Here is a 24,700-nt window from a genome sequence, read left to right as displayed (position 1 = left end):
TTATTTTATTTAGAGTCAGACACGATCACGATCAAGTCGCATTGATCATCTACTTCTCGCTGAACGAACGCGAAGCCTCCTGTAGAAATAATTTTACGGATAAATGGCCGCTGCTCAAGTTAACAGGATGAAAATATTGAGCCTGTACAGAGAAATGCTACGGGAAGCACAGAAATTCACTGGATATAATTACAGGTTAGAGTGGAAATTTCATTCTATAATAATGCACGCTTTTGGATGTATGACCTGTTTTAAGTCCCATGTACTCGAAACGACGTATGGTAATGATATTCATTATGTAACACCTTTCATTTGTATTCATTTTTACGAACTACTCAACACTCACAACAGTTAAATCTAAGTTAATTTCATATTGTAAATTACTGATCACTTGGAAGCATAGGTGCTCTATTTTGGTCAATTGATGGAGCTGGAAAGTAGAATGATTCTGATATTGATAAAAATCACTCATCGGATCTGACTAATTTCATTGAAATTCATCACATCAGCAAAAAAATAATGTTACTAAATGTTACCATATAAAAGTAGATTTTGACCCTTGGGCCTGGCCTAATGAATAAACCAAGTTTTACTTTGCATAACACAAGTACTAATTAAACCAACTCTGCATATGATGTGTAACTCTTAATTTTGTTTTATTTTAATGATGAAAACAGAAACTTTTCCTTTCCTCAGCTCAGCCTGAGACTGTGAGAGACATACACGTTATGGATGTAAATTGTAATTGTTTAGCATAAAGAGCTACTTCATACAGTATCTATGCACCTGCAAGTAAATGTATAAATCATTGCTATTTATCTAGACCTTTGTAGGTTTTTATTTTAGATGAATGATGAGGTATCTTCAGGGAACTGATGTCATTTTAAACAAAATTGTTGTGAGTTAAATTACTGTGCTCTGCAATTTTTGGCATCCATCTATCTATCTATCTTATCTATCTATTAATTGTTCTGATCTGTTTTTCTTTTTCATTTCTTTTTATTGTCAGGACGTATGCAGTGAGGAGGATACGAGATGCCTTTCAAGAACACAAGGCAGAAACAAATCCAGAGCTTATAGAAGGATACATCAAGAAGGCTGAGGATAATTTGAACATTATCAGAAGACAGGTAATACAGACATACACTGTATTCAGACCCAGGGGTAGTGCCAGTGTATTTTGATATGGAGGAGAAGGGGGTGGGAGAGGGGAGGCAAGCAACAGGACAACCCAAAGGGGAAGTCTATTTATAGAGTAACATGACCCATACTTGTCATTTTGATACTCTTTTTGTTCTTTATTTTTTTCTATATCTATTTTTTTCATTGTAAATCACAATCAATCAATGTACATCTGGAGGCTAACAAACTAAATTGTGCTACAAACAGCCATATGATGGATGTTTTGCCCTGAATATATAGATTTTTGTTGTCATAAAGTTAATTAAAAAAAACATATTAAAGAAGGGTCTCTGAACACAGACTGACTAATCCTGTCACAATTGGTGGAGCTTACTGTACAGTGCGTCCCACAAAAAAAACGAAACCAAGATTTATCAATGATTTATCATAACTCAGTCACAAATACAATAGACAAATGACCTACCATTGTAAAGCTTAGAATCACCACTTTCATCTGAAACTACTTATATTATTTCTCATTCACGCATGAGTGAGCAAAAACAATTTGAAGAGGGGATACCAAAAAAATCATTTGGCAGGCTGTATCTGGGTTTCAAAAAGAAAACCACAATTTTTAAAAGTTCAATATCTGCTCTTTAATTTGATACCTCAATCACAGAAAATGGTCAAGAAATAACAAAGTTCTGGTTATTTGAAATAAGGCTTGAATTTCAATAATTTCATAAAATGAAGAGGTTCTCGAGGCTAGCGTACAAACTCACTTGACACTTGGTTTTGTTGACGATTAGCCAGGCATTAAGTCTTTTGTTCACCATGCGATAGCTTCTGAAGGAAACCGGTGAAAACATGTTTATTTGATGAAATTATGGAAATAAAAGCCTTATTTCGAATAACCAGAACTTTGTTATTTCTTGACCATTTCCTGTTAATGAGGTATCTAAGTAATATCAGATACAAGAGGAGATTCTCAGCTTTACATTGGTAGGTCATTTGTCTATTGTATTTGTGATTAAGTTATGATAAATCATCGATAAATCTCGGTTTCGTTTCTTCTTGGATGCACTGTACATGAAGTAATAGTAGTAGAAGAAGTAATATCAGTAGCAGTAGTAGTAGAAGCATTAGCAAAGACTGTAGTAGTAGAAATAGTGTCAATTTTAACTTGAAGTCAAGTATATACCGGTAATGTTAACTTTCACTTATCCTTACAGGCCACCATCAGCCAACTTTACAGGGAACCTAAGCTGGTTATTGAAAGTGATTCAGTGAAGACAAGCTAACCAAAGAAAGTGTCAACTTATGGACAGTTTCCTATGCAAATAAGAAGGATGATGTAAGTGACTGTATCTGAGGATTTGGGAAGCAAACTCTTGTTTCCCAGATTTTACATGTCTCTTCTGATGAAGAACTTGTTTCCTATTTTAATCAGAGGGAGAGGATACCAGATGAAAGAATGATTGCATCATTGCAGCTATGGAATAGAATGAGATGGAGACAAATATTTTATGAATTTTTAGTTTGAGGTGTGCTTGTTCCTAAGCTCATAATGTGTACATGTGTCATGTGCATGTTACATGCCATCAATTTATAACATGCTGGCATATCATTTAAAAGGGGGGTGGTTCAAAACAAGGTAAGTGAATAGAAAAAAAATATTCAAAGGATTTTTGATGATGAACATCAAAATTTTGAAATGACACTTGTCATCAAAAGTAAAAATGAAAAGGTTGTCATTTGACCCAGATGCTGTTTTTCCCAGATTTGCCACTAGATAGGTACTTAATCGCTAGAGGGTATACATTTGTCTCGCAATCTACTATGGTCAACAAGGAAATTCGTGATCACTCTCGCAAAAAGTGTTCACTGGCTTTCTAGGAAATTCGTGATCACTCTCGCAAAAAGTGTTCACTAGCTTACAAGTTCACGAGCTTTCGAGTGCCGCTGCAACTCTTGACAAATGAATACCCTCTAGCGATTATTTCAATCCGCAATAATGAACCTATTTAGTATTAGATAGGTACTTGTTTATTGTTTAAACTTTGAGAACATTAAAATAGGTGAAAGTGGAATGTATTGTCAAAAAATATCTTTACTCAAGATTTTACTTTTTTCTAAAGGCAAATGTTTCAGTATATGGCTGTATTTAAGCAGCTAAGCATTTGTCTATGGTCATAATATAGAATTAAGAATCCTTTCAAAACAAAATCATGAAATGCTGGAATTAGTGTATTTGGATAATTATTTTGAAGATTCTAGGTAGCTAAAATTCACTTGAACAATGGAGATTCAATCCTTCGTGAATGAAGTCATATAGCCTGATCTTGTTTTGGCATGCACTTCATCAGATTTAAACTATAATTCCTATTTCAAACTTTGAACCTACATGGTCAAATTATGCAGAAAAGTGGCAGTGTCGAGACTTGAATGTGGGAGGATCAACATCGTCCCACAATTGGTCACACTGAGTGTGTGTTGAGTGTTGTATCAGATTTTTGATGTATTATTTTTGATTCATGATATCAGTTTAAAGGTGCAAGATCCTGGCGCTGTTGGACAAAATGTGTACTCACCGCCATCTTCATTATGAAGATCATCAACAAAATTTTGCATGCAGCTGTCAATGACCAGCCAGTCGCGCAGCACATGCACACAGTACACATACGCTATGCTGCATTTGGCTACACCGGCATTGGTCCAAATATCTTCTGACCTCACTTCACACAGCAGAAGGAGGCAAGAACTAACCTGCCAAGATCTTTGAACAGCAGCTAGAGTGTACGCGAACTGAGCATAAGGGCATTCGGAAGATGGCATCTGCGTAACCATTATAACATTTGTGTCAGTGGGCAGCTGGTCCCTCCTGCATTGCTTGCGTATTTCAAACATCTCCCTCTTTAATGTAATGCTTTCAAAGCGCAAAAATAGTACCCAATATTCCATGAATTTATTTATTCAATTAAAAATTCACAATCCAATTTCAAGTATTCAACACAAAATACAGAAGTCAATGTGAACACCAAAGAAGATGTGATGTAGCGTCCTCTAGACATACACGTAATGATGACAAATGATAAAGATGAAATATTATAGGCATGTGTAAAATATAAAGGTGTTCTTGAATTAATGTCAATCTTCTTGCTGTAAAATTATATGATCCTTGAACTACCAGAATATCTCCCCCATATATCAAACCTTTATGAATATAGTGATGAAGTTGATGAAGTCAATTTTTTACCATCGTGAACATATTATTGTAATGGTTTATTCAAGGAATGAATTGCTTTTGGAAGTCATGTTGTCTTATTAATGAGTTATATTTAGAACATATGCTATTTAGAGTTAATACGGTGAAAGCCACTATGAGAAACTAACAAAATCCGCAGCAAGGACTGTTCTCCGCATTACCACAATAAGCTATTTTAACTACATGTAGTTGTTAGCAGACAGAACACTCTTTAAACCTGCAATTTACAGTGTATGTGGAAGAAGTTTCTTCTAGCAGAAATACATCAGCAATTAAATCACAATAATTCAATGTATACTAGCATGAAAATTCATGATAATGTGATAAAAAGGATATTACAGGGCATAATATTCAGGATCTATAGTGATAGTGTTAAATTTAGCTGTTGCTATTATATACTCTATACCTTTTTTAAAAACCAAACAAGCAAGCAAACATACAGCAAGTTGTTGGATGGTCTTTGTAAGCCACATTGTTTTTTAGTAAAAAATATTGAGGGGGATGAAGTTTTTGGTTTGTTTCACTGATTCTGAATAGTTTGCGTGCAAATGAATCAAACGAGTCAAAAGTTGTCAAATGAATACATGTTTATTTTTTTATCATATTTTGTATGTACAGTGTATTTTTCCTTTTTTTTCAATTTATCCTCTTTGACGTGCCCATTCCTGATTAAAAGAGGTTGTTTGTAAAAGAAAAGAAATTATAATACAGAGATAAAGTAAAATGTGATTCAATTAATTTGCTAGAAAATCAAAGAAGTTAGATGCAAATAATGTTTATACCCTTTGTGGTTTTGCACGTGGAAAATTGAAATTGAATGATTGAGCGATCATTACACACCTACTTCTTTTTTTTTGTAAAGTAATGAATGGTAAAAATGTAGGCATACGTAGAAGATACACAATTGACTGAGTTTTCCTTTGTAGGTTTGAAAATACATTGCATTGCTGAACTGGCCAGTATACTATGCATATTTCATTTATTTCCCAAGCAGGGAGGTCCAAAGCTGTCATTGATGCAATTCTTGTGTCTTTTGACACAAATTTGCCACCTTATTTGTACTTCCCAATCCAAAGTCTATTTTTTGTTTTGTTTTATTACACTGGTTTTAGTGGTTCAGTGTAAGAAAGTATGTGTACATAAAAAATTATGATCAAAATTAATCTTTTATTGATACAGTAGTAAAAATTGAAGTGAGCATGATTGTTTCAGTTGCAGCATATGTACAGGGTAATATGAGTTGGTGTACATTTCCAAAGACTCGTTGTATTTCATATTCCTTGGAATTGTACCCTTACCTCAAATCTTGATAAACTAAGAAGTCAAAGTTTACATAAGAAAGAGCCAAGGAGTGAATGCATATTATGCAAAATGGTAGATTATTCCTTATAGGCAGTGTGATTTGTGAAACCTGACTATGTGTTCACTGACTTTGCATGAAGTTAGGAGTTGTAAAGGTCCTTCTATTGCTTACATGGGTCCAGTAACACAGTTACACAGAGCTGATTGGTTTATCGTACGATTGATTTTCATGATCATTCTCAATTGTGGTCAATGCAATCGATTGCTAAGCTTTATGTTGTGTGGCCCTTATTTGTTGATGTTTCGGGGAGTTGCCTGCTTTCCATCGAATATTGTCTTCAGGGGCCCGTCTTACAAAGAGTTGCGATTGATCCAATCAATCACAACTATGGACGGCAAGCAACATCAACATCCATAGCGGATGTTCATTCAAAATGTTTTCTAACTATGATGTATGTTTATGCATTCATTCATTGTTTTCTTGAAAATTCACTTTGCTTCTCTTTACAAAGGACATTGTGCAAATTTCCTGTAGACAAATTATGACAGTGGTGGATTTCCATAGAGTTACGATTGATACAATCAATCATAAATCCTTGTAAGGTGGGGCCTGTCTTATAATGATGCATTACCTTTCAATTTGGATAATTTGTTATACCAAGTTTTATGAAACAGGCCCATGGTTTATGTACTGCCTTTAACACTTGGAAAAATCACTCAGTATTGTTTCGCACCCCACTCTGTCATATCTAAACAATTTCACAAATCACAAGCATAAGAAAATAGTTTGTCCTTCTTAATGCCATCTGGGTATCCAAAGATAAATTAATTTTGAACATTGATTGCTGATAAAAGTGAAAGTAAAAGGAAATTTGCCACCAGGAATATGTGTTCACACTTTGACCCTTTCCAATTGTATTTTGGCTCTAGTTTTCTCAACTTATCTGGTATATTGTAATGAAAAGCTGTAAAATTTTGAATACTTTCTATATTCTATATATTTTTGTGGGAAGATGTTACTTGTTGTTAAGCAAGTAAATGTTGCAAATTGATATGGGAATAAAATGAAAATTAAAAATAGGTAAAGATAATTTTGTGTCCATATTACTGTGGTTATCTAGCCTTGATAATAAATGATGAATTTGAAAGCAGGAAAGTATGATAAACGTAATGGTGAAAGTTTGATCGATAATCCAGGAACAGATATGAAATCCTGATTGTTTGCTTTGGAAAATGAGATCCCTAAAAATCCAAGCAAAGCTGACACTGGCAATTAATTTGGTAGGTCGACAACTTTTTTCTTTGCTATTTTGTTTTTCAAGTTGTATGGTGTTTTTTTTCACTCCAGGCAAATACTGATTATATTGATGTAATATTATATCCTTAGAATAAAAATCCCTCAGTAAAATGATATTTTAGTCATTTTAAAGTGAATTTCAATAACATGACAATGACATTGCCATATTTTGATCAAGTAGAGAAACACCCACACAGTGTGTGTACATGTGTATATAATTGAATTGATGAAATTTTAAAGAAACTAAAACATATCTTTTTTATTGTTCATCTGAATTCAAACTTTCACCCCCTGCTGTTGTATAAAAAGGCTATCGGATTGAATTTCCTTCTAATACACATATCTGTAAAAATAAAATGGGGCCTGAAACACAGAAATCAAAGATTTGGGATTGATCGTTGTGTGGATTTGTCTTTTTATTGCAAATAATGATCAATTGAGTGGAGTACGAAAAAATGAACATTGTACGCTATTATCATTTGCTAAGCCTTGTGTTACGGGACTCTGAACAATTTTCTGTGACAAACTTGGTATTGGCCAATCAAGCGTTAAGATTGATTGGATTTTGGTATAGGTTGTCATTGAGGTGCTTGCCCAAACTTTGAGCCAAAATTGTATTTTGCCCTTTCTTTCATGAAAATGCCCCTCCTAGTCTTTCGGAGTGATAGTCACTTTTTTTTGCTTGTCAGACAATTTTTATGTTGAAATGTCTAACTCTTTTGAGCTTATGAAAGGAGAGCTTTGATTGCACAATTCCAGTCTTGTCCTCGGTGAAGTTTGATGAATCTCAGTATCAACAATTGTAATGACCACGGTAAAAAAAAAAGAAGTCGCTAAAGCTTTATGAGGCTTATGTCGATTTTTTTCTAAAGCTTTTTAAAAACATTTATTTGGAGGAGACCTCAATCTATATTTCAAGAAAAAAATGATACATGCAATCAATATAATTATTTTTTAAGGTCAAGTCTACCAGAGAAAAAAAAGTCGATTTTATTCAATAGAGAAAATCAAAGAAGCATATTACTGAAATTTTCATAAAAATCGGATGTAATGTAAAATAAGAAATTTATGACATTTCATAATTTCGCTTATTTTTCACAAAGCATTTATATGCACTTAAGTCAGCGATATGAAAACGGGAGATTCGATTGTGTTCCCCAATCACCATTTCTTTTGTTTTTTGTTTTAATTATAAATCTTTAAAATTATTTTTACAGATTGATAAGGACTGTCATTGTCTGAACCACAACATGTTGAAACAATGGTAATCCCACATGTTCAGGAAGAGAAAATTAAAACATTTCATATTTCATGTATGATATACAAAAGAAACATTGAGTGGATGATGTCATCGGACATCGGTCTCCTCATTTGCATACCGACCAGGATGTGAATCAAGTTTTTATTATTGTTCAAACCAGGGGCGGAAATCTCTCCCAAAAGGTAGGGGGGACAAGGGTCTGGAAAATTTGACAAGGAAAAAAAAAGGCTATTACCTAAAATTTGAGGTCATTTCGACGAAAATATATTTGACAAGCAAAAAAAAAAAAAAAAAAAATCATCTCGTCCCAAAACGCACGTTTTATTCCCACATTTTGAGTGATATATTTCTTAGCATCACCAAAGACCCAAAATAGTAGGGGGGACATTTGATATTGTGTCCCCCTACTATTTTGAGAAGGGGGGACACGTCCCCCCTGGGATTTCCGCCCATGGTTCAAACCAACATTTAGTTTGGGTGGACTTATCCTTTAAAATGAATCGTAGATTTTTTCCCATTTTTCATTTTCAATTGAATAAAACAAATCACAAGATTAACAAAAAATTGCCATAGAATTATCTAGATATACTTGCCTTTTTCATATTCGTTTTGGTTATCAGATGTATCCATAGACAAATCTGTAGATTTATTTTTAAATAAGTAATGAAATGAAGGAAATGTATTGATGTAAATAATATTTCCCCCATAATAGTACTATATAGCTCTTTGTGCACACTGCGTGCCGCCGCCGTCTGTCTTCCTTTATCTGTTCGTTTGTTGGCCTCTGTCTCTTCCAAGTTCTCCTGCCCCACCCCCTGTTACACCCACAAATGTAATAATCGCCCACAAATGTAATAACGCCCACAAATGTAATAACACTTTACCCACAAATGTAATAACGCCCACAAATGTAATAACACTTTACCCACAAATGTAATAATTTCACCCACAAATGTAATAATGCACTTTACCCACAAATGTAATAATTTTTGATCGCCCACAAATGTAATAATGACTTTACCCACAAATGTAATAAATTTGAAGGGATTTTTGGCGAATCCGTTCTAAGCTAAAATCGTATAGCAATGCGTTCATTTAGCACAAAAGTGCAAAGTCTAATTTCCTGACCCGGTTAATTAACAAATCATAATATGAGTCCAAAGTCTTTATTCCAGACCCGGTTGTTTCAAAAATAATAATCTGAGCCCAAAGTCTTTATTCCAGACCCGGTTGTTTCAAAAATTATAATATAAATCCAAAGTCTTTATTCCAGACCCGGTTGTTTCGAAAATAATAATATGAGCCCAAAGTCTTTATTCCAGACCCGGTTGTTTCAAAAATAATAATATGAGCCCAAAGTCTTTATTCCAGACCCGGTTGTTTAGAAAATAATAATATAAATCCAAAGTCTTTATTCCAGACCCGGTTGTTTAGAAAATAATCATATGATTCAAAAGTCTTTATTCCAGACCCGATTGTTTCAAAAATGACAATATAAGTCCAAAGTCTTTTTCCAGACCCTGTTGTTTCAAAAATTATAATATAAATCAAAAGTCTTTATTCCAGACCCGATTGTTTAGAAAACAATAATATAAGTCCAAAGTCTTTATTCCAGATCCGGTTGTTTAGAAAATAATCATCTGATCCAAAAGTCTTTATTCCAGACCCGATTGTTTCAAAAATGAAAATATAAGTCCAAAGTCTTTTCTCCAGACCCGGTTGTTAAAAAAAATAATATAAATCCAAAGTCTTTATTCCAGACCCGGTTGTTTAGAAAATAATCATATGATCCAAAAGTCTTTATTCCAGACCCGATTGTTTCAAAAATGATAATGTAAGTCCAAAGTCTTTTTCCAGACCCTGTTGTTTCAAAAATTGTAATATAAATCAAAAGTCTTTATTCCAGACCCGGTCGTTTAAAAAATAATAACATAAGTCCAAAGTCTTTATTCCAGACCCGATTGTTTCAAACATGATAATATAAGTCCAAAGTCTTTATTCCAGACCCGGTTGTTTGAAAAATAATAATGCAAGTCCAAAGTCTTTTTCCAGACCCTGTTGTTTCAAAAATCATGATATGAATCCAAAATCTTTTTTCCAGACCCGGTTGTTTAAAAAAATCATTATATAAATCCAAAGTCTTTATTCCAGACCCGGTTGTTTAGAAAATGATAATATGAGCCCAAAGTCTTTATTCCAGACCCGGTTGTTTCAAAAATTATAATATAAATCCAAAGTCTTTATTCCAGACCCGGTTGTTTCGAAAATAATAATATGAGCCCAAAGTCTTTATTCCAGACCCGGTTGTTTCAAAAATAATAATATGAGCCCAAAGTCTTTATTCCAGACCCGGTTGTTTAAAAAATTATGATATAAATCAAAAGTCTTTATTCCAGACCCGGTTGTTTAGAAAATGATAATATAAGTCCAAAGTCTTTATTTCAGACCCGGTTGTTTCAAAAATAATAATGCAAGTCCAAAGTCTTTATCCAGACCCTGTTGTTTCAAAAATCATGATATGAATCCAAAATCTTTTTTCCAGACCCGGTTGTTTAAAAAAAATCATGATATAAATCCAAAATCTTTTTTCCAGACCCGGTTATTTAAAAGATTATAATTTTAGTCCCAAATGAGATACATTAATGATATTCCAGTGGAATAAAAATGAGAATCGAGCTTAGTCTTTTCTCCAGACGCAAATTGTAAATTGAAAATCAAGCATAGTCTTTGCTCCAGACCCGGTAACTAAAAGCTGGAACTTTATAGTAATGTGTTTATATAGCACAAAAATGCGAAATCTTTTTTCCAGACCCATTTATTTAAAAAATTATAATAATTATAAAAAACAAAGACCCACGATCCTATTTATGTTGAATAACATGGAAATGTAGCGTAGTCTTTCTGTCAGACCCAGTTATAAAAGTCATTAAAACACAACAACAACAACAAAACAAAGACCCAGCAACCATTAAAGGTCAAGTCCTCTTCAGAAAATGTTGATTTGAATCAATAGAGAAAAATCAGACAAGCACAATGCTGAAAATTTCATCAAAATCGGATGTAAAATTTCAAAGTTTCACTTATTTTAACAAAATATTTATATGAACGAGCCAGCTACATCCAAATGAGAGAGTCGATGATGTCACTCACTATTTCTTTTGGTTTTAATTGTTTGAATTATACATTATTTCAATTTTTACGAATTTGACGATTAGGACCTCCTTGCCTAAAGCACAAAATGTTAAAACAATAAATTTCCACGTGTTGCAGGGAGGAATGAAACTTCATTTCACATGACAATGACGAGAAAATAAAAATATTTCATATTTCATTTAAGAAAATACAAAAGAAATAGTGAGTGAGTGATGTCATCAGTTCCGCATTTGCATACCGACCGAGATGTGCATATAACTGTTTTGTGAAATGAAGCGAAACATTAAAATGCCATAACTTTCTTATTTTACATCCGATTTTGATGAAAATTTCAGTGTTATGCTTGTTGAATTTTTCTCTTTTTATTCATATCAAGTTTTTGTTGGGGTGGACTTGTCCTTTAAAAAAATAATTTCTTGTATATTCCTTCCTTTTTTCTATGAAAAAACCTAAATAACAAAACATTTAAATACATATGAAAAAAACCCTGAGAAATAAGATATCAGTAAACAATAGGGGGATTACTTCCCGAAAACGATAAAGTTGTTGATTGACGATCTATGATATATTATATAAAAGAAAAACATTCTAACAAGAGGGGATAACCATTCCATTCCATGTTTTTGTTTGGCAATAAGTCATGATTGACTATTTTTGCCACCCACTGTATGAGAAGTAGGGTAGCAATTTTTTTAGTATTATTTTTATTACTTCTTTTTGTCTCACCTGCATAGCAGAGTGAGACTATAGGCGCCGCTTTTCTGACGGCGGCGGCGTCAACATCAAATCTTAACCTAAGGTTAAGTTTTTGAAATGACATCATAACTTAGAAAGTATATGAACCTAATTCATGAAACTTAGCCATAAGGTTAAGCAAGTATTACTTAACATCATATTAGAGTTTCATGTCACATGACTAAGGTCAAAGGTCATTTAGGGTCAATGAACTTAGACCATTTTGGGGGAATCAACATCAAAATCTTAACCTGAGGTTAAGATTTTGAAATATCATAACTTAGAAAATATATAGACCTGGGCCCTGTTGCATAAAAATTTATGTCATAATGACATAAATTTCGATCATGACATAAAATCATGCATAGCTTATGTCGTTGACATAAATTTCGTTGCATAAAAATATTTATGTATTGTTTTAGCTTATGACGCGATTTAATTCTCGTTACATAAACTGAATAGTCATGAACGAGCCTGTTGACATAAACTTGGCATAAGTTGTCATGTTTCAGCCACAGGAAGCTCTTGCGAAAAAGGGTCTTCGGCTTTCTATTTGGACGGGATAGAGGCCTATTTTGGTATGTATCAAATTTTCATTGTTGTATATCGTAGATAATAGATATATCTCACGTTCTGACCAAAATTAAAAGTTTCTAAGTATGAGGAGATGTTTTAAATAAATCATTATCGCCGTCAATTTTATGTAATGATTGCTCGGATACTCTCCGGCTGCTCTTAGCCGTACAACGCCGGCAGTGCTAGCCGGAGGTTCCGGCGTCTGACAAAGACAAATAATGCATGGAATCAACAACAACAGAACAGTGTTAAATAATCTTCACGACATTGAACATTGATTTTTAAGGTTCGGCGTCGGATAAACACAAATAATTCATGGGATGAACACTGACAGAAAACAGTTTTAATTAATCTTCACGACATTTTATTGGACATTTTCATTCATTGATTTGAAATTAAAGGTTTTTTAAGAGCATCACTGTTCTTCCTGGAAAGATCTAGGCCTATGTTAACATTACTCGTTAGGCCTAGTCTAACGTTAGACTTAGAGCCGAACTGTCTAAGATTAGACTAGAAGTCTAGACTAGACACTCTAGAGTCTATACAAAATAGCTCTGTCACTCACCGTGAGGGCCTAGCCCAGGCCTAAATAATTAGTTGTGCTGAGCCTATGTTCGGAGATTAAAAAAAAATAAATTTAGGCATGTCACTGTCAGTGTCAATGCAGGGCCAGGCCCTAGCAAGTAAAAGCTTGGCCCCTTTATTAAGTGCTAGTCTAGATCTAGATCTATTGTTATCTAGTTTTCTATCTAGGACTAGATCAAGTCTAGGGTCTAATTTAGACTTAGTCTAGCTCTAAAAAATCTAAGTTAAACTTGTCTTAGTTACTTAGGTGAGCTGAGCTGGCCCTACAATTTAGTTTAGAATCTAGTCTAGGCCTACCCTGGTTTGGGCCTTGGTCCTGGCCAGTGAATGAGGTAGTGCAGCCCTGCCCCTGGACTGAGTCTGACTGGGGCTCCTTCCATTCATATTTTTATTAATAGATCAAAATCGAGACCTAATCTAGTTTAGCAATACAAGAGATCTAGAATAGATCTAGCTCAGGGCCCCAAAATTGTGTTTACATCATTAGCAAACTAATCATTTGTGGGGCCTATATATCATTTATATGAAACAAGTAACATTATATATCTACTAGAACTACAAAAGTTACTTTAGATCTATTCTATGTCCAATCTTTAGCCTGACTTTTTAACTCTGACATCAAAATTCAAATACAATCTAGTATATGTATATGTTATAACTTAGACCTTTGGCAAGTTTGGGAGACGAGTCCTCCGCTGCCGACGCTACGGTGATGGAGCCCCCTGGGTTTTTGATAGAGCTATGGAATAGGGTGTCTAGCTCTAATATGATATTAGTTTCTAGTGCCAGGAGTAGAGGCCTAGATGATTTATTAGTTGGTAGATGTGCACTTCAATAACATGTGTAGAGTATAAGACCCTAGCAGCGAGGGGGGGGGGGGGGTTCCCTCTTCGTTCAGAAAAAAACAACAAAGTGATTGGTGTGTAATAAAGGTGATAAAATAATTTAGAAAATCCTGGGTCACCCTCTGTGTTAATGAAGAATGGAGACTACTGAACAGGAAGGTAAAGAAGGGGGGGGGGAAGAATTACACACTGAACTAATTAAGTTAAACACTGAACTGAAAAGACATGTAACTTCATGAAAAACTGATGACTATGTTGTATGTTAATAAAGCAATATTGACTGGCCTCGGGGCGATACGACATATATCGCCCAAACTAGATTTATATCGCCCGAGTCGTAGACGAGGGTGATATCAATTTAGTGAGGGCGATATATGTCCTTTCGCCCCCAGGCCAGTCAATATTGCTATTATTAACCAAATCAGACATCTAGAGCCAAATCGTTAAAATTTAGATATTTTGAATTTTAGAATGAGAATCTAGTTTCTCATGTTGAGCAGACTGGGCTTCTGAACTTTACCATTGTGACGTAATTGAAATGACGCGTCCCTGGCCTAGGGACGCAGTATCCAGCGTTGTCTCAACTTCATTACCATTATGACGTATAGCACTGCGCGGTTCAAGGACGCGTACAAAACGCGTAGAATACCCAAATTTAGAGCTGCCTTTTATTGCCCGCCACATTTCCACGCATTTTCTCATTGACTTTCTTGAGCGGGCAATAAATTGGGCCCGTGGATAAACAATTGGAATTTTATTGACCGGCCATTCGATCCCAGTGTTAAGCAGGCAACAATGTTTCAAAGTTGCCCTGCTCAGATGTCTGATACGGTTAATAATATTTAATAAATATATTAATGTACATCTATGATGGATTAATTTCTATTAATTTTCAAATCAGTGCACAAATAATATGCTTGGAGAAAAGGCATTTCAGTTACTGGTAACTACAGGATTTGGTTTCTGATCTGTGAATAAAAATAACCATGACAAATGAAATTCTCTTGATGACTGTTATTAAGAACTCCTCATAGTATATTCTATTCCTTTTACCTATTTACTGTAAAGAGGATTTCTTTTAGATCAGTTACTAGAGGGGTGCTTTTTTTAGAAAACAAAAACTGGCAATTTGAAGTAAAGAAAATCCCTAATTGTATGAATAATAGAATTATAGGGCCTACAATTACTTATCAAAACCTATCTTCACTAGAAGTATTCATACATTGAGTGTGTAAATCATTTTTCTAACATAAAACAAATGAAGCCTAAATGAATCACTTGTACTTTCCTTAGTAAGTGATAAAAGGTTAAAAAAAAGTTGCTTTGTTATTGTTTGCACCCATAAAGTTCGTTTGCTCAATAAAAGGGGCAACATTCAACCTTTTAAGGTGCATAATACTTAAAGATTAAAGATGTTCAAATTATATGGTTCAAATCTGCGCCCTATATGATGATTAATATAACTTATGATACACCCATAAAGGTGCACAAATGGGTATAATTGCTCTCATTAGCACCCCTTATTGTACCAACCCGTAAGGTTCAAATTTGAATCCCGATTCTTAGTATGTTCATCAAACCATTTCAAGTTTGAAAGACTAGACCTCATTTGCCTTAAAATAAAATATTCTGTATAACTGTACCAACACCCCTGTCAAATATATTTGACAAAATCTGTAATGATAAAAATATATTTTTTAAAGAAGGGACTTCAGTTGTTGTTGTTTATACAAAATGTAAATATGAATTCATTCTCATCTGTTACTATATGAAAAATTTGGTATTCACTTTTTAACAGGTGACCCACACAAACGGTGAGAAGAGGTAAAGAGAGAAAGGGGCACAGCAACTGGAAGGAGAGGGAAGTCCAGACACTCTACCACTGTCTGCGATTGAATAAGAAATTTCTCTTTGGACCAGGGGGTCAAGCTTCTAGTATGAAGGTGAGTCATTATATAAAGTTGTGTTTATTGAACATTCTACTTGTAAATACAAGTATACTACTGTACGGTAATATTTATTCTTGTCTAATTTATTATTCTTAAGAGCAGTTGCAAATGTGATGTCCTGTTCTAGTAATTGTCAAATATGAATCTCTTAAAAGTCATCCACATCTTGTAATAAATACATCTTAATTTTACTCACAAAAATGGATAATATCGATCTCGTGATTTTTTATAAAAATTCAAGTTTTAATTGGCAACTGAGCCCTCTTAATATTTCAATTAATGATATTATTATGGAATGCATTCACAAAAATATGTAAGAGCAACAACAATGCAACTCGTCAAAGTGAAAACAAAATCTAGGAAGGCTATTGGATCCATACTATTGTAACAATTATTTTCCACTTAACTTTTGCAAGAGATTCAGATTCAGTTGATTTATATTTTTTATTAGAATCTCAACAAAGAGGCTAACAATGAGAGCTTACAAGCATAAACGCAATTTAAGTGCATTTAAGAATAAATAGTAGTAGCAGAAGGGTATATTTTCATTTTCAAGTAACACCACATATGAAAATTTTCACAAATGACTTGATTGAAATTAAATATATTCTGACTTTAATTATAAGTATATAAAAAATGATATTCGAAAGCTATTTACCCAAGTTTTATTTAACATTCTATATTTTTTTCAATTATGTCTGTGATTGCAATCTCAAAAGGCTCTTTCATAATCTTTTAGAGATACATCATACATGTAAATGTATGTGAACACTTTACTGTTATCAAGTTGAGTTGCTAAAGTTGTTTTCACTGATTCTTCTTATTTCAGATTGTTCAAGACTCAAGACTGTTGAAGAGGTGACGTCATGGACCTGGTAGCACCTGGCAAGGGAACTAAATTATATTACTGTTCACCCTCAAGTATCCTAAAAACGGTTTTGAAATTTGAAAATTAAGAAAAGTACTAATTTTCATTTTTTCAAAGATAATAATCATTATATTGACATTGTGGATATATTTTATGATTATCATAAAATTATTATAATGTTAATGATGATAGGTCATAATAATACAAATGAACAATAGGTAGAAAAGAAGACAACCAAGGAGGAAGAGAAGAAGAAAAAGAAGAGGGGAGGAAGAGAAGAAGAAAAAGAAGAGGGGTGGAAGAGGAGAAAAGGAGAAGAATAAATTACAACACTGTGAGTTCCTCTTCATGATATTACAGAAATCTTCATCTCTTTTAAGTGGAAATATCTATGAATAATGTAATATATAATGATATGAAAAATACATTTTATTTAAATCCATGTTCCACTTTTAATCATGTTTATAAAGTCATAGGACAGGTGACAAGATAAAATTGTTTCACAAATTTCTAGTGTGTATTTATTTTTAAAGTAATAAATTTACATAAAATGTCATTCTTTTTGCTTCATCTCTTTGTTGCTTTTATTGAATCGGGGGGGGGGGGGGGGTGGGTCTGGTCAAAATATGATTTGCCCCTCAGAACACACTTGTTTCCCTACTAAAAATAGTAATTAATATTTGTAGAAAATTGTAGGATTATTTTTATAAACTCTAAATATTGTCCCATGAATTGTCAAATTTGGAAAGTAATTGATTGAGGGCGAGAAATGAAAATGAGATAGATCTATGTAGAGATGCAAAGATTACACTGTATAAGTAAAAGTGAGAAAGCGGGGGCGAGGTGAATTAGAATGGGAGAAGGGAAATGAAAAAGTTTAAACATTTTGTGAATGATAGTGGCCTAATCTCGGAGGGAGGGAGATAATGAAAGCGATAAAAGGATAAAGCATTTTTTTGGGGGGGGTTACATTTGATGAGAGAGAGATAGAAAGAAAATGGCCAGGTGCTCAAAGATGAATAAATATAAATGATTGGTGACTGAGGTATGGATTAAGGGATACAGGTGGTATGAACGTGTCCCAATTAAGGCACAAAGCCGTGATGAGTAGTGGCCCCTCATGTGCACTCCTCTTGGAATTTGGGCAATAAGTGAGCACATTCTAAAGTGGACCCCCCCCCCCCCATCGCCCCATTTCTAATGGCCAGTTTTTGGCACGGATTAAACCCCGTCTCTTCTTTTTTATTTAGGCTTGTTTATTTGGGGGTTTTTTTCATGTCAAATATTTTCTTGAAGAAATTCCCCATTGTGCTTCCACGTTTGTAACCCTCGCCGCAACTGCACTGGCAAGGTGGTTCCATGACATGCTTATATAAAACAAAATTGAAATTATAAAGAAAAAATAATAATCATTGATTACAGGGATATATGCATGGTTGTCAATCGGTGTTCATGGTTTGGGGATGACTGACACAAATATTGTTCTCTGTGAAGGAGTTTTCTTTCAATTAGGGGCTTTGGAAATCTAAATTGTTATGGGGCAGACATGGCATAAAGGACGAAATTTATAAAAACTGCGAGCGAGCAAACATTTTAACTTTGTAATACAAAATCTAACTTTGTGATAGATGTTGATATGATATGAAATAGCATATATCATATTTCACTTTTTTCTTTTCCTTTCTTTTGTCAGACCGAATTTTTCATGATAATGCTACCTTTCTTTCTCCAACGAGACTATTAACTAAGAACTAGATGAATAATGCAAGCGGGAAGCTGCATCTGAGATTTTCGAAAAGAATGGGATGACCTATAAATTATCAATTTTGATGACCTTTTCATATTTCCTTTTTCTTTCCTCTTTTAAATTACAATTCGTATTTCCTCTAGGCCTACCATTTTAGACTATGAACCTGAATAAAGAAAATTAACAAAGAAAAGGCGATATTAAAAAGGATGATGAAATGAACGAGGCACGTCCTATATGCACTTTGTTGCGGGGAAGGAAAATTAAACTAGAACTATCAATGAAGGTGATAAATACCCTTGCCCTTAGCCGTTACAAACTTACAATGGCAACAGTTTCAAACTATGAAAAAAATATGTCTTGCCCATCTTTACCCAAGACCTCCACGAGCAAGTCATGAGCATAACTGATGAAGTAGTTTGAACCGCAAGATTTTGCCTAATTTTTGACACATATATTGTTACCATGGCAACACGATTCCGACACATTAAAAAATATGTCCTGCACATTTTTACCTCGAGACCAATGTGTGAGCCAAATTTCATGAGAATTGGTTTAAACTAACCAAGAAGCAGGAACCAATATATTTTTACCTAATTTAGGGCAAATAGTATGTGGTAACCATGGCAACATGATTTCCGACACACACAAAATATGTGTCTCTCACATCTTCACCTCAAACTCAATATGTAAACCAAATTTCATGAGAATTGGTTGAAAATTGATCTAGTAATTAAATCTGAAAGTTTTTTTTACCAATTTTTTTACCAATGTCATATAATATGCCGTTACCATGGCAACATGATTTCTGACACACAAAATAGATTTTAAACCTACGGGAAGCAATTCAAATTCCAATACCAACGCCAACACTGGACTTGAAATCACCCAATGTATGTACCAAATTTCCTTTTTAATTCAGATCGCGAACCTTTTAATCACATTTGAATTAAGCACAAAAGGGGCGATTCTAGACTGAAAGTCAGAGTTATTATCATCATTTTGGGAGGTAGGGGTGGTGCTTGAAAAATATGTGGCGTTGATATAAATTATGTCATCATTCTAAGGAAAATGTCCTATCCTCAACGAAGTAAACACATTAACTATTATGCTTAGGCCTAGTTTTGCTTATAAAAATAAGGGAAAGATTTATGATTGTTCGTTTTTCAAATATTGAAAGAATACATCATATGCTATCCAATGACACAAAAATTATTTCGAAAGTCCAAGTAAAACTCAAAATATCATCAAATTACAGAGGGCATAATTATAGAAAATGATCGTAAAATTACCCTTAAGTCACTTATTGCAGAAAGCCGCCGTTTATGTCTTGATTTTAATCACGACATAAATTTATGTCATTCAAAAGGATATATGTCATGATTTTATGTCGCGATTTCAGACATAAAGCTTTATGCAACGGATTTATGTCATTATTTGTGTTTATGTCATGATTTATGCTATATGACGTAAATCGTGACATAAATCATGACATAAATCAATACATAAACTTTTATGCAACAGGGCCCAGGTTCATTAAACTTAGACATAAGGTTAATCAAGTATCACTGAACATCCTCTGTGCATTTTAGGTCACATGACCAAGGTCAAAGGTCAATAAACTTTGGCCATAATGGGGGTATCTGTTGAATTACCATCATAACTTTGCAAGTTTATTGATCTGACTTTTGAAACTTGGACATAAGAGTAATAAAGTATCACTAAATAAGTAAGTGTATTGGTCTACTTCATAAAACATGGAAATAAGAGTAACCAAGTATCACTTAACATCTTGTGCGAGTTATAGTAGTTTTCAAAGTCAGCACTGCTGCTATGTTGAATCGTGTGATGCAGGTGAGATGGTCAGAGGCATTCCACTTGTTTATTATTATTATTTCTTGTATATTCATTCCTTTTTTATGAAAAAAAAACAAAACCTTTAAATACATATAAAACAAAAAACTGAGGAATAAGATATCAGCACACAATATGGGGATTACTTCCCGTAAACGATAAGGTTGTTGATCGACGATCTATGAGATATTATATTAAGAAAATCATTCTAACAAGAGGGGATATCGTTTTAACAAGTTCTTCGGTACTTTAAATTTTCAGTGTCCCAAGCACCATTTGTAATATATTCAGCATTTTTTTTATTACTTACAATTCCAATAATCTCAGTGGCCTAAGATATATTTTCTGGGGTTATAAGTAAAGAGAGAGAGAGAGAGAGAGAGAGGATTTATGTGATCAAGAAGTGATAAGATAGGAAAAACTGATTTGAAATGACTGAGAGAGAGACAGGCAAAGAAAGAAGAGCCCCCTCCCACACCCGTACTATAGTTACGGAGTTAGGCTGTCCCGTCGGTGGATTCAGGTCCATCAATATCTTGAGGTTTAATCTTTCCAGGGGGCAAACGTGTGTGTGTTTGAGTTTTGTCAGACGTGTCTCAATCAGATATGATTATTTACGTCTGGGACCGACCTTTAACGTCACCATCCGAAAGACGTGACCAGGGCTCGAACCTCTGCATCAATTTGTAACTTCCCCACATAGCTTGGATTACAGGCGCACGCCACAACGCCCAATATGGTAGAGTCTTTGCTCTAGACCCATGCAGTTATTTCAAAATAGGAAATTATTAGAAACGATAAAAACAGACACACAATATTAACAAAGACGCCACAATATCATTGATGTAGAATAAGGTTGTTGTTGTTGTTATTTTGGGTTTTTAAGGCGCGTACCATTCAGATCTGAATATTGACGCCTTTTATTAATTTGACGTTTTTGTGGTATGCCTTATCACAGGGTTTTATATTTTGGGAGATGCTGGTGTCTAAGTTTTTAGATTAATCTTTTGCTTAATTTGTATTTTAAGAGAACTGGATGTGGGGGTAAAGACAACTCTCTAAACCCAAGCATTTTAACTGGGTTTAATTTTAAAGATTGGTCTTAGCTTTGATTTTTTTTTTCAATATTTGTTTATCTTATAAATAGCTGGGTCTAGACGAAGGTCTAAGCATAATAATAATGTTATTTAACAGGAATAAGAATATGACAAAGTCTTATGTTTTTAAGATTGTTTGAATTAATTTCTAAATGACTGGGTCTGGAATAGAGACAACGCTCTAAACATGTGCTTTTGTACTTGGTCTTAATTTGGAGGATTGTTGGTTCTTAGATTCGTTGTTGGGGGTTGGGTTTTATTGTTTTTTTATTCTTGAAATAATTGTGTCTGCAGGAAAGTCTACAATCGATCTCCATGTTATTCCACAGTAGTAAGATTATTGGGTATTTGTTTTAGACAATTTTATTTTTAAATAATAACTTAGTCTGGAAAATGGACGTTTTCTTTGCAAATGCATAATTACAATGTTTTGTAGTATTGTTATACAAAAGAATGTGGGTGTGGGGTACAGACATATTTTTTACTGGGTGTAACTTTTGAAAACTGGTTTTAGATTTGATTTTCTTTTTTAATTCATTTCTTAGATAACCTGGTCTGGAGGTTTACGTTTTACAACTCATGTTATTCCAAGAGAATATGATAAGGTCTTATGTTAGAAGATTTTTTTCGTAATTTTTATAATGATTAGGTCTGGAATAAAGACAACTTTCTAAACCTCTTTTTAAAAACATGTTCTTAGGTTCAAGGATTGCTTGGTGTTAGATTTGGAGTTATTTATATTTTTACTCTTAGCCTTATTTTGAAAAACAAATGACTGGGTCTGGCTGAATGACTACGCTATATATCCATGTTATCCAGCATTAATAAGATTATGGGGTCTTTTGTTGTTGTTGTTGTATTGTTATTTACAATTTTTAAATAACAGGGTTTGGAGAAAAGGCTAAGCTCGATTTTCTTTTTTTCCACTGGAATATCATTATGGTATCTTAGTTTGGACTTATATTATAATTTTTGAAATAACTGTATACTATAATAAATACTATATAAAACTGTTGCCATACTATATAAAGGCATAACTATAGGGTTTTAGTTTTTAGTTTTAAATAACTGGGTCTGGAGAAAAGACTATGCTTGATTCTCAATTTACTTATAGCGCGTATATTTACAATACGTTCAGTATCATTTAAAACAACAACAAAGACTTTGATTCCACCAGTTTTAATTAACTGGGTCTGGAGAGAAGACTAGGCTCGATTCTCATTTTTATTCCACCGGAACATCATTATCGTATCTTAGTTTGGATTTATATTATAATTTTTGAAACAACCGGGTCTAGTGAAAAGACTTTGGACTTATATTATCATTTTTGAAACAATCGGGTCTGGAATAAAGACTTTAGGCTCATATGATTATTTTTTAAACAACCGGGTCTGGAATAAAGACTTTGTACTTATATCATAATTTTTGAAACAACCAGGTCTGGAATAGAGACTTTGGGCTCGTATTATTATTTTTGAAACAACCGGGTCTGGAATATAGACTTTGGGCTCATGTTATTATTTTTTAAACAACCGGGTCTGGAATAAAGACTTTGGATTTTTATTATAATTTTTGAAACAACAGGGTCTGGAAAAAGACTTTGGATTTATATTATAATTTTTGAAACAACCGGGTCTGGTGAAAAGACTTTGGACTTATATTATCATTTTTGAAACAATCGGGTCTGGAATAAAGACTTTAGGCTCATATGATTATTTTTTAAAACAACCGGGTCTGGAATAAAGACTTTGTACTTATATCATAATTTTTTAAACAACCGGGTCTGGAATAAAGACTTTGGGCTCATATTATTATTTTTAAACAACCGGGTCTGGAATAAAGACTTTGGGCTCATGTTATTATTTTTGAAACAACCGGGTCTGGAATAAAGACTTTGGATTTATATTATAATTTTTGAAACAACCAAGTCTGGAAAAAGACTTTGGATTTATATTATAATTTTTGAAACAACCGGGTCTGGAGAAAAGACTTTGAACTTATATTATCATTTTTGAAACAATCGGGTCTGGAGAAAAGACTTTGGACTTATATTATAATTTTTGAAAGAACTGGGTCTGGAATAAAGACTTTGGACTTATATTATCATTTTTGAAACAATCGGGTCTGGAATAAAGACTTTAGGCTCATATGATTATTTTTTAAATAACCGGGTCTGGAATAAAGACTTTGTACTTGTATTATAATTTTTGAAACAACCGGGTCTGGAGTAAAGACTTTGGATTTATATTATAATTTTTGAAACAACCGGGTCTGGAATAAAGACTTTGGAATTATGTTATAATTTGTTAATTAACCGGGTCAGGAAAAGAGACTTTGCACTTGTGTGCTATATGAACGCATTACTATACGATTTTAGTTCAAAACGGATTTGCCAAAAATCCCTTCAAATTTATTACATTTGTGGGTAAAGTCATTATTACATTTGTGGGCGATCAAAAATTATTACATTTGTGGGTAAAGTGCATTATTACATTTGTGGGTGAAATTATTACATTTGTGGGTAAAGTGTTATTACATTTGTGGGCGTTATTACATTTGTGGGTAAAGTGTTATTACATTTGTGGGCGTTATTACATTTGTGGGCGTTATTACATTTGTGGGTGCAACACCCCCCCCCCCCCCTCTTTAATGCCTACCATCCCTCTCTTTCTCGTACTTTCAGTTCTCCCATAATATTACTCGTTTCTCTCCAATGAGAATTGCTCAGACTGAATAATGACTAAAGACAATCGGAGTGATTATTTTTATAGCGCACATGTGAGCAAAATTTATTTTCATTTAATAAGCGAGTGAACTATAGCATTATCCATTTACATACATCTATAACCTCAATTAATGGATCTAAGCGAGACTTTTCCCCTCCATCGAAAGAGCGTGTGTCGACCGAGCGAGAAAAAAAATCGAATTTGAATAGTAAAGTCAATTTCAAATTTCAGAGAAAATTGCAATTTGTGGACTTTTACATTAGCATGACAAGCATTATTGTGTTCACAGACACTGAGTAAATTGTTACCCAATACTGG

At 33.7% G+C, this 24,700-nt stretch overlaps 1 protein-coding gene and 1 long non-coding RNA gene across 4 annotated transcripts; both read left to right on the top strand.

The window, feature by feature from the left end:
* Positions 1 to 4,052, top strand: LOC121407115 (LYR motif-containing protein 4-like). 3 transcript variants are annotated; one of them, XR_005968872.1, is made up of 4 exons: positions 1 to 195; positions 1,010 to 1,130; positions 2,355 to 2,476; positions 3,667 to 4,052. XR_005968872.1 is itself a non-coding variant. In XM_041598045.1 (3 exons), the coding sequence occupies exons 1-3, from the start codon at positions 104 to 106 to the stop codon at positions 2,421 to 2,423; spliced, it is 282 nt and encodes a 93-aa protein (XP_041453979.1). In that variant the 5' UTR covers positions 2 to 103; the 3' UTR covers positions 2,424 to 2,982. The 3 variants fall into 3 exon arrangements, 1 of the variants encoding a protein (XP_041453979.1); XR_005968871.1 differs by lacking the exon at positions 3,667 to 4,052 and adding an exon at positions 3,161 to 3,583 and having other exon boundaries at positions 2 to 195; positions 2,355 to 2,918; XM_041598045.1 differs by lacking the exon at positions 3,667 to 4,052 and having other exon boundaries at positions 2 to 195; positions 2,355 to 2,982.
* Positions 4,053 to 12,628: 8,576 nt separating this feature from the next.
* Positions 12,629 to 17,028, top strand: LOC121407114. Its single transcript, XR_005968870.1, has 3 exons — positions 12,629 to 12,713; positions 15,940 to 16,084; positions 16,920 to 17,028. It is a non-coding gene; the product is annotated as an uncharacterized LOC121407114 (long non-coding RNA).
* Positions 17,029 to 24,700: the final 7,672 nt, after the last annotated feature.

This window comes from Lytechinus variegatus, chromosome 2 (genome assembly GCF_018143015.1).
Source record: "Lytechinus variegatus isolate NC3 chromosome 2, Lvar_3.0, whole genome shotgun sequence".
Taxonomy (NCBI): Eukaryota; Metazoa; Echinodermata; class Echinoidea; order Temnopleuroida; family Toxopneustidae; genus Lytechinus; species Lytechinus variegatus.
Note: the sequence above shows the minus strand (reverse complement) of the source record. Positions and strands in the feature narration are given on the sequence as shown.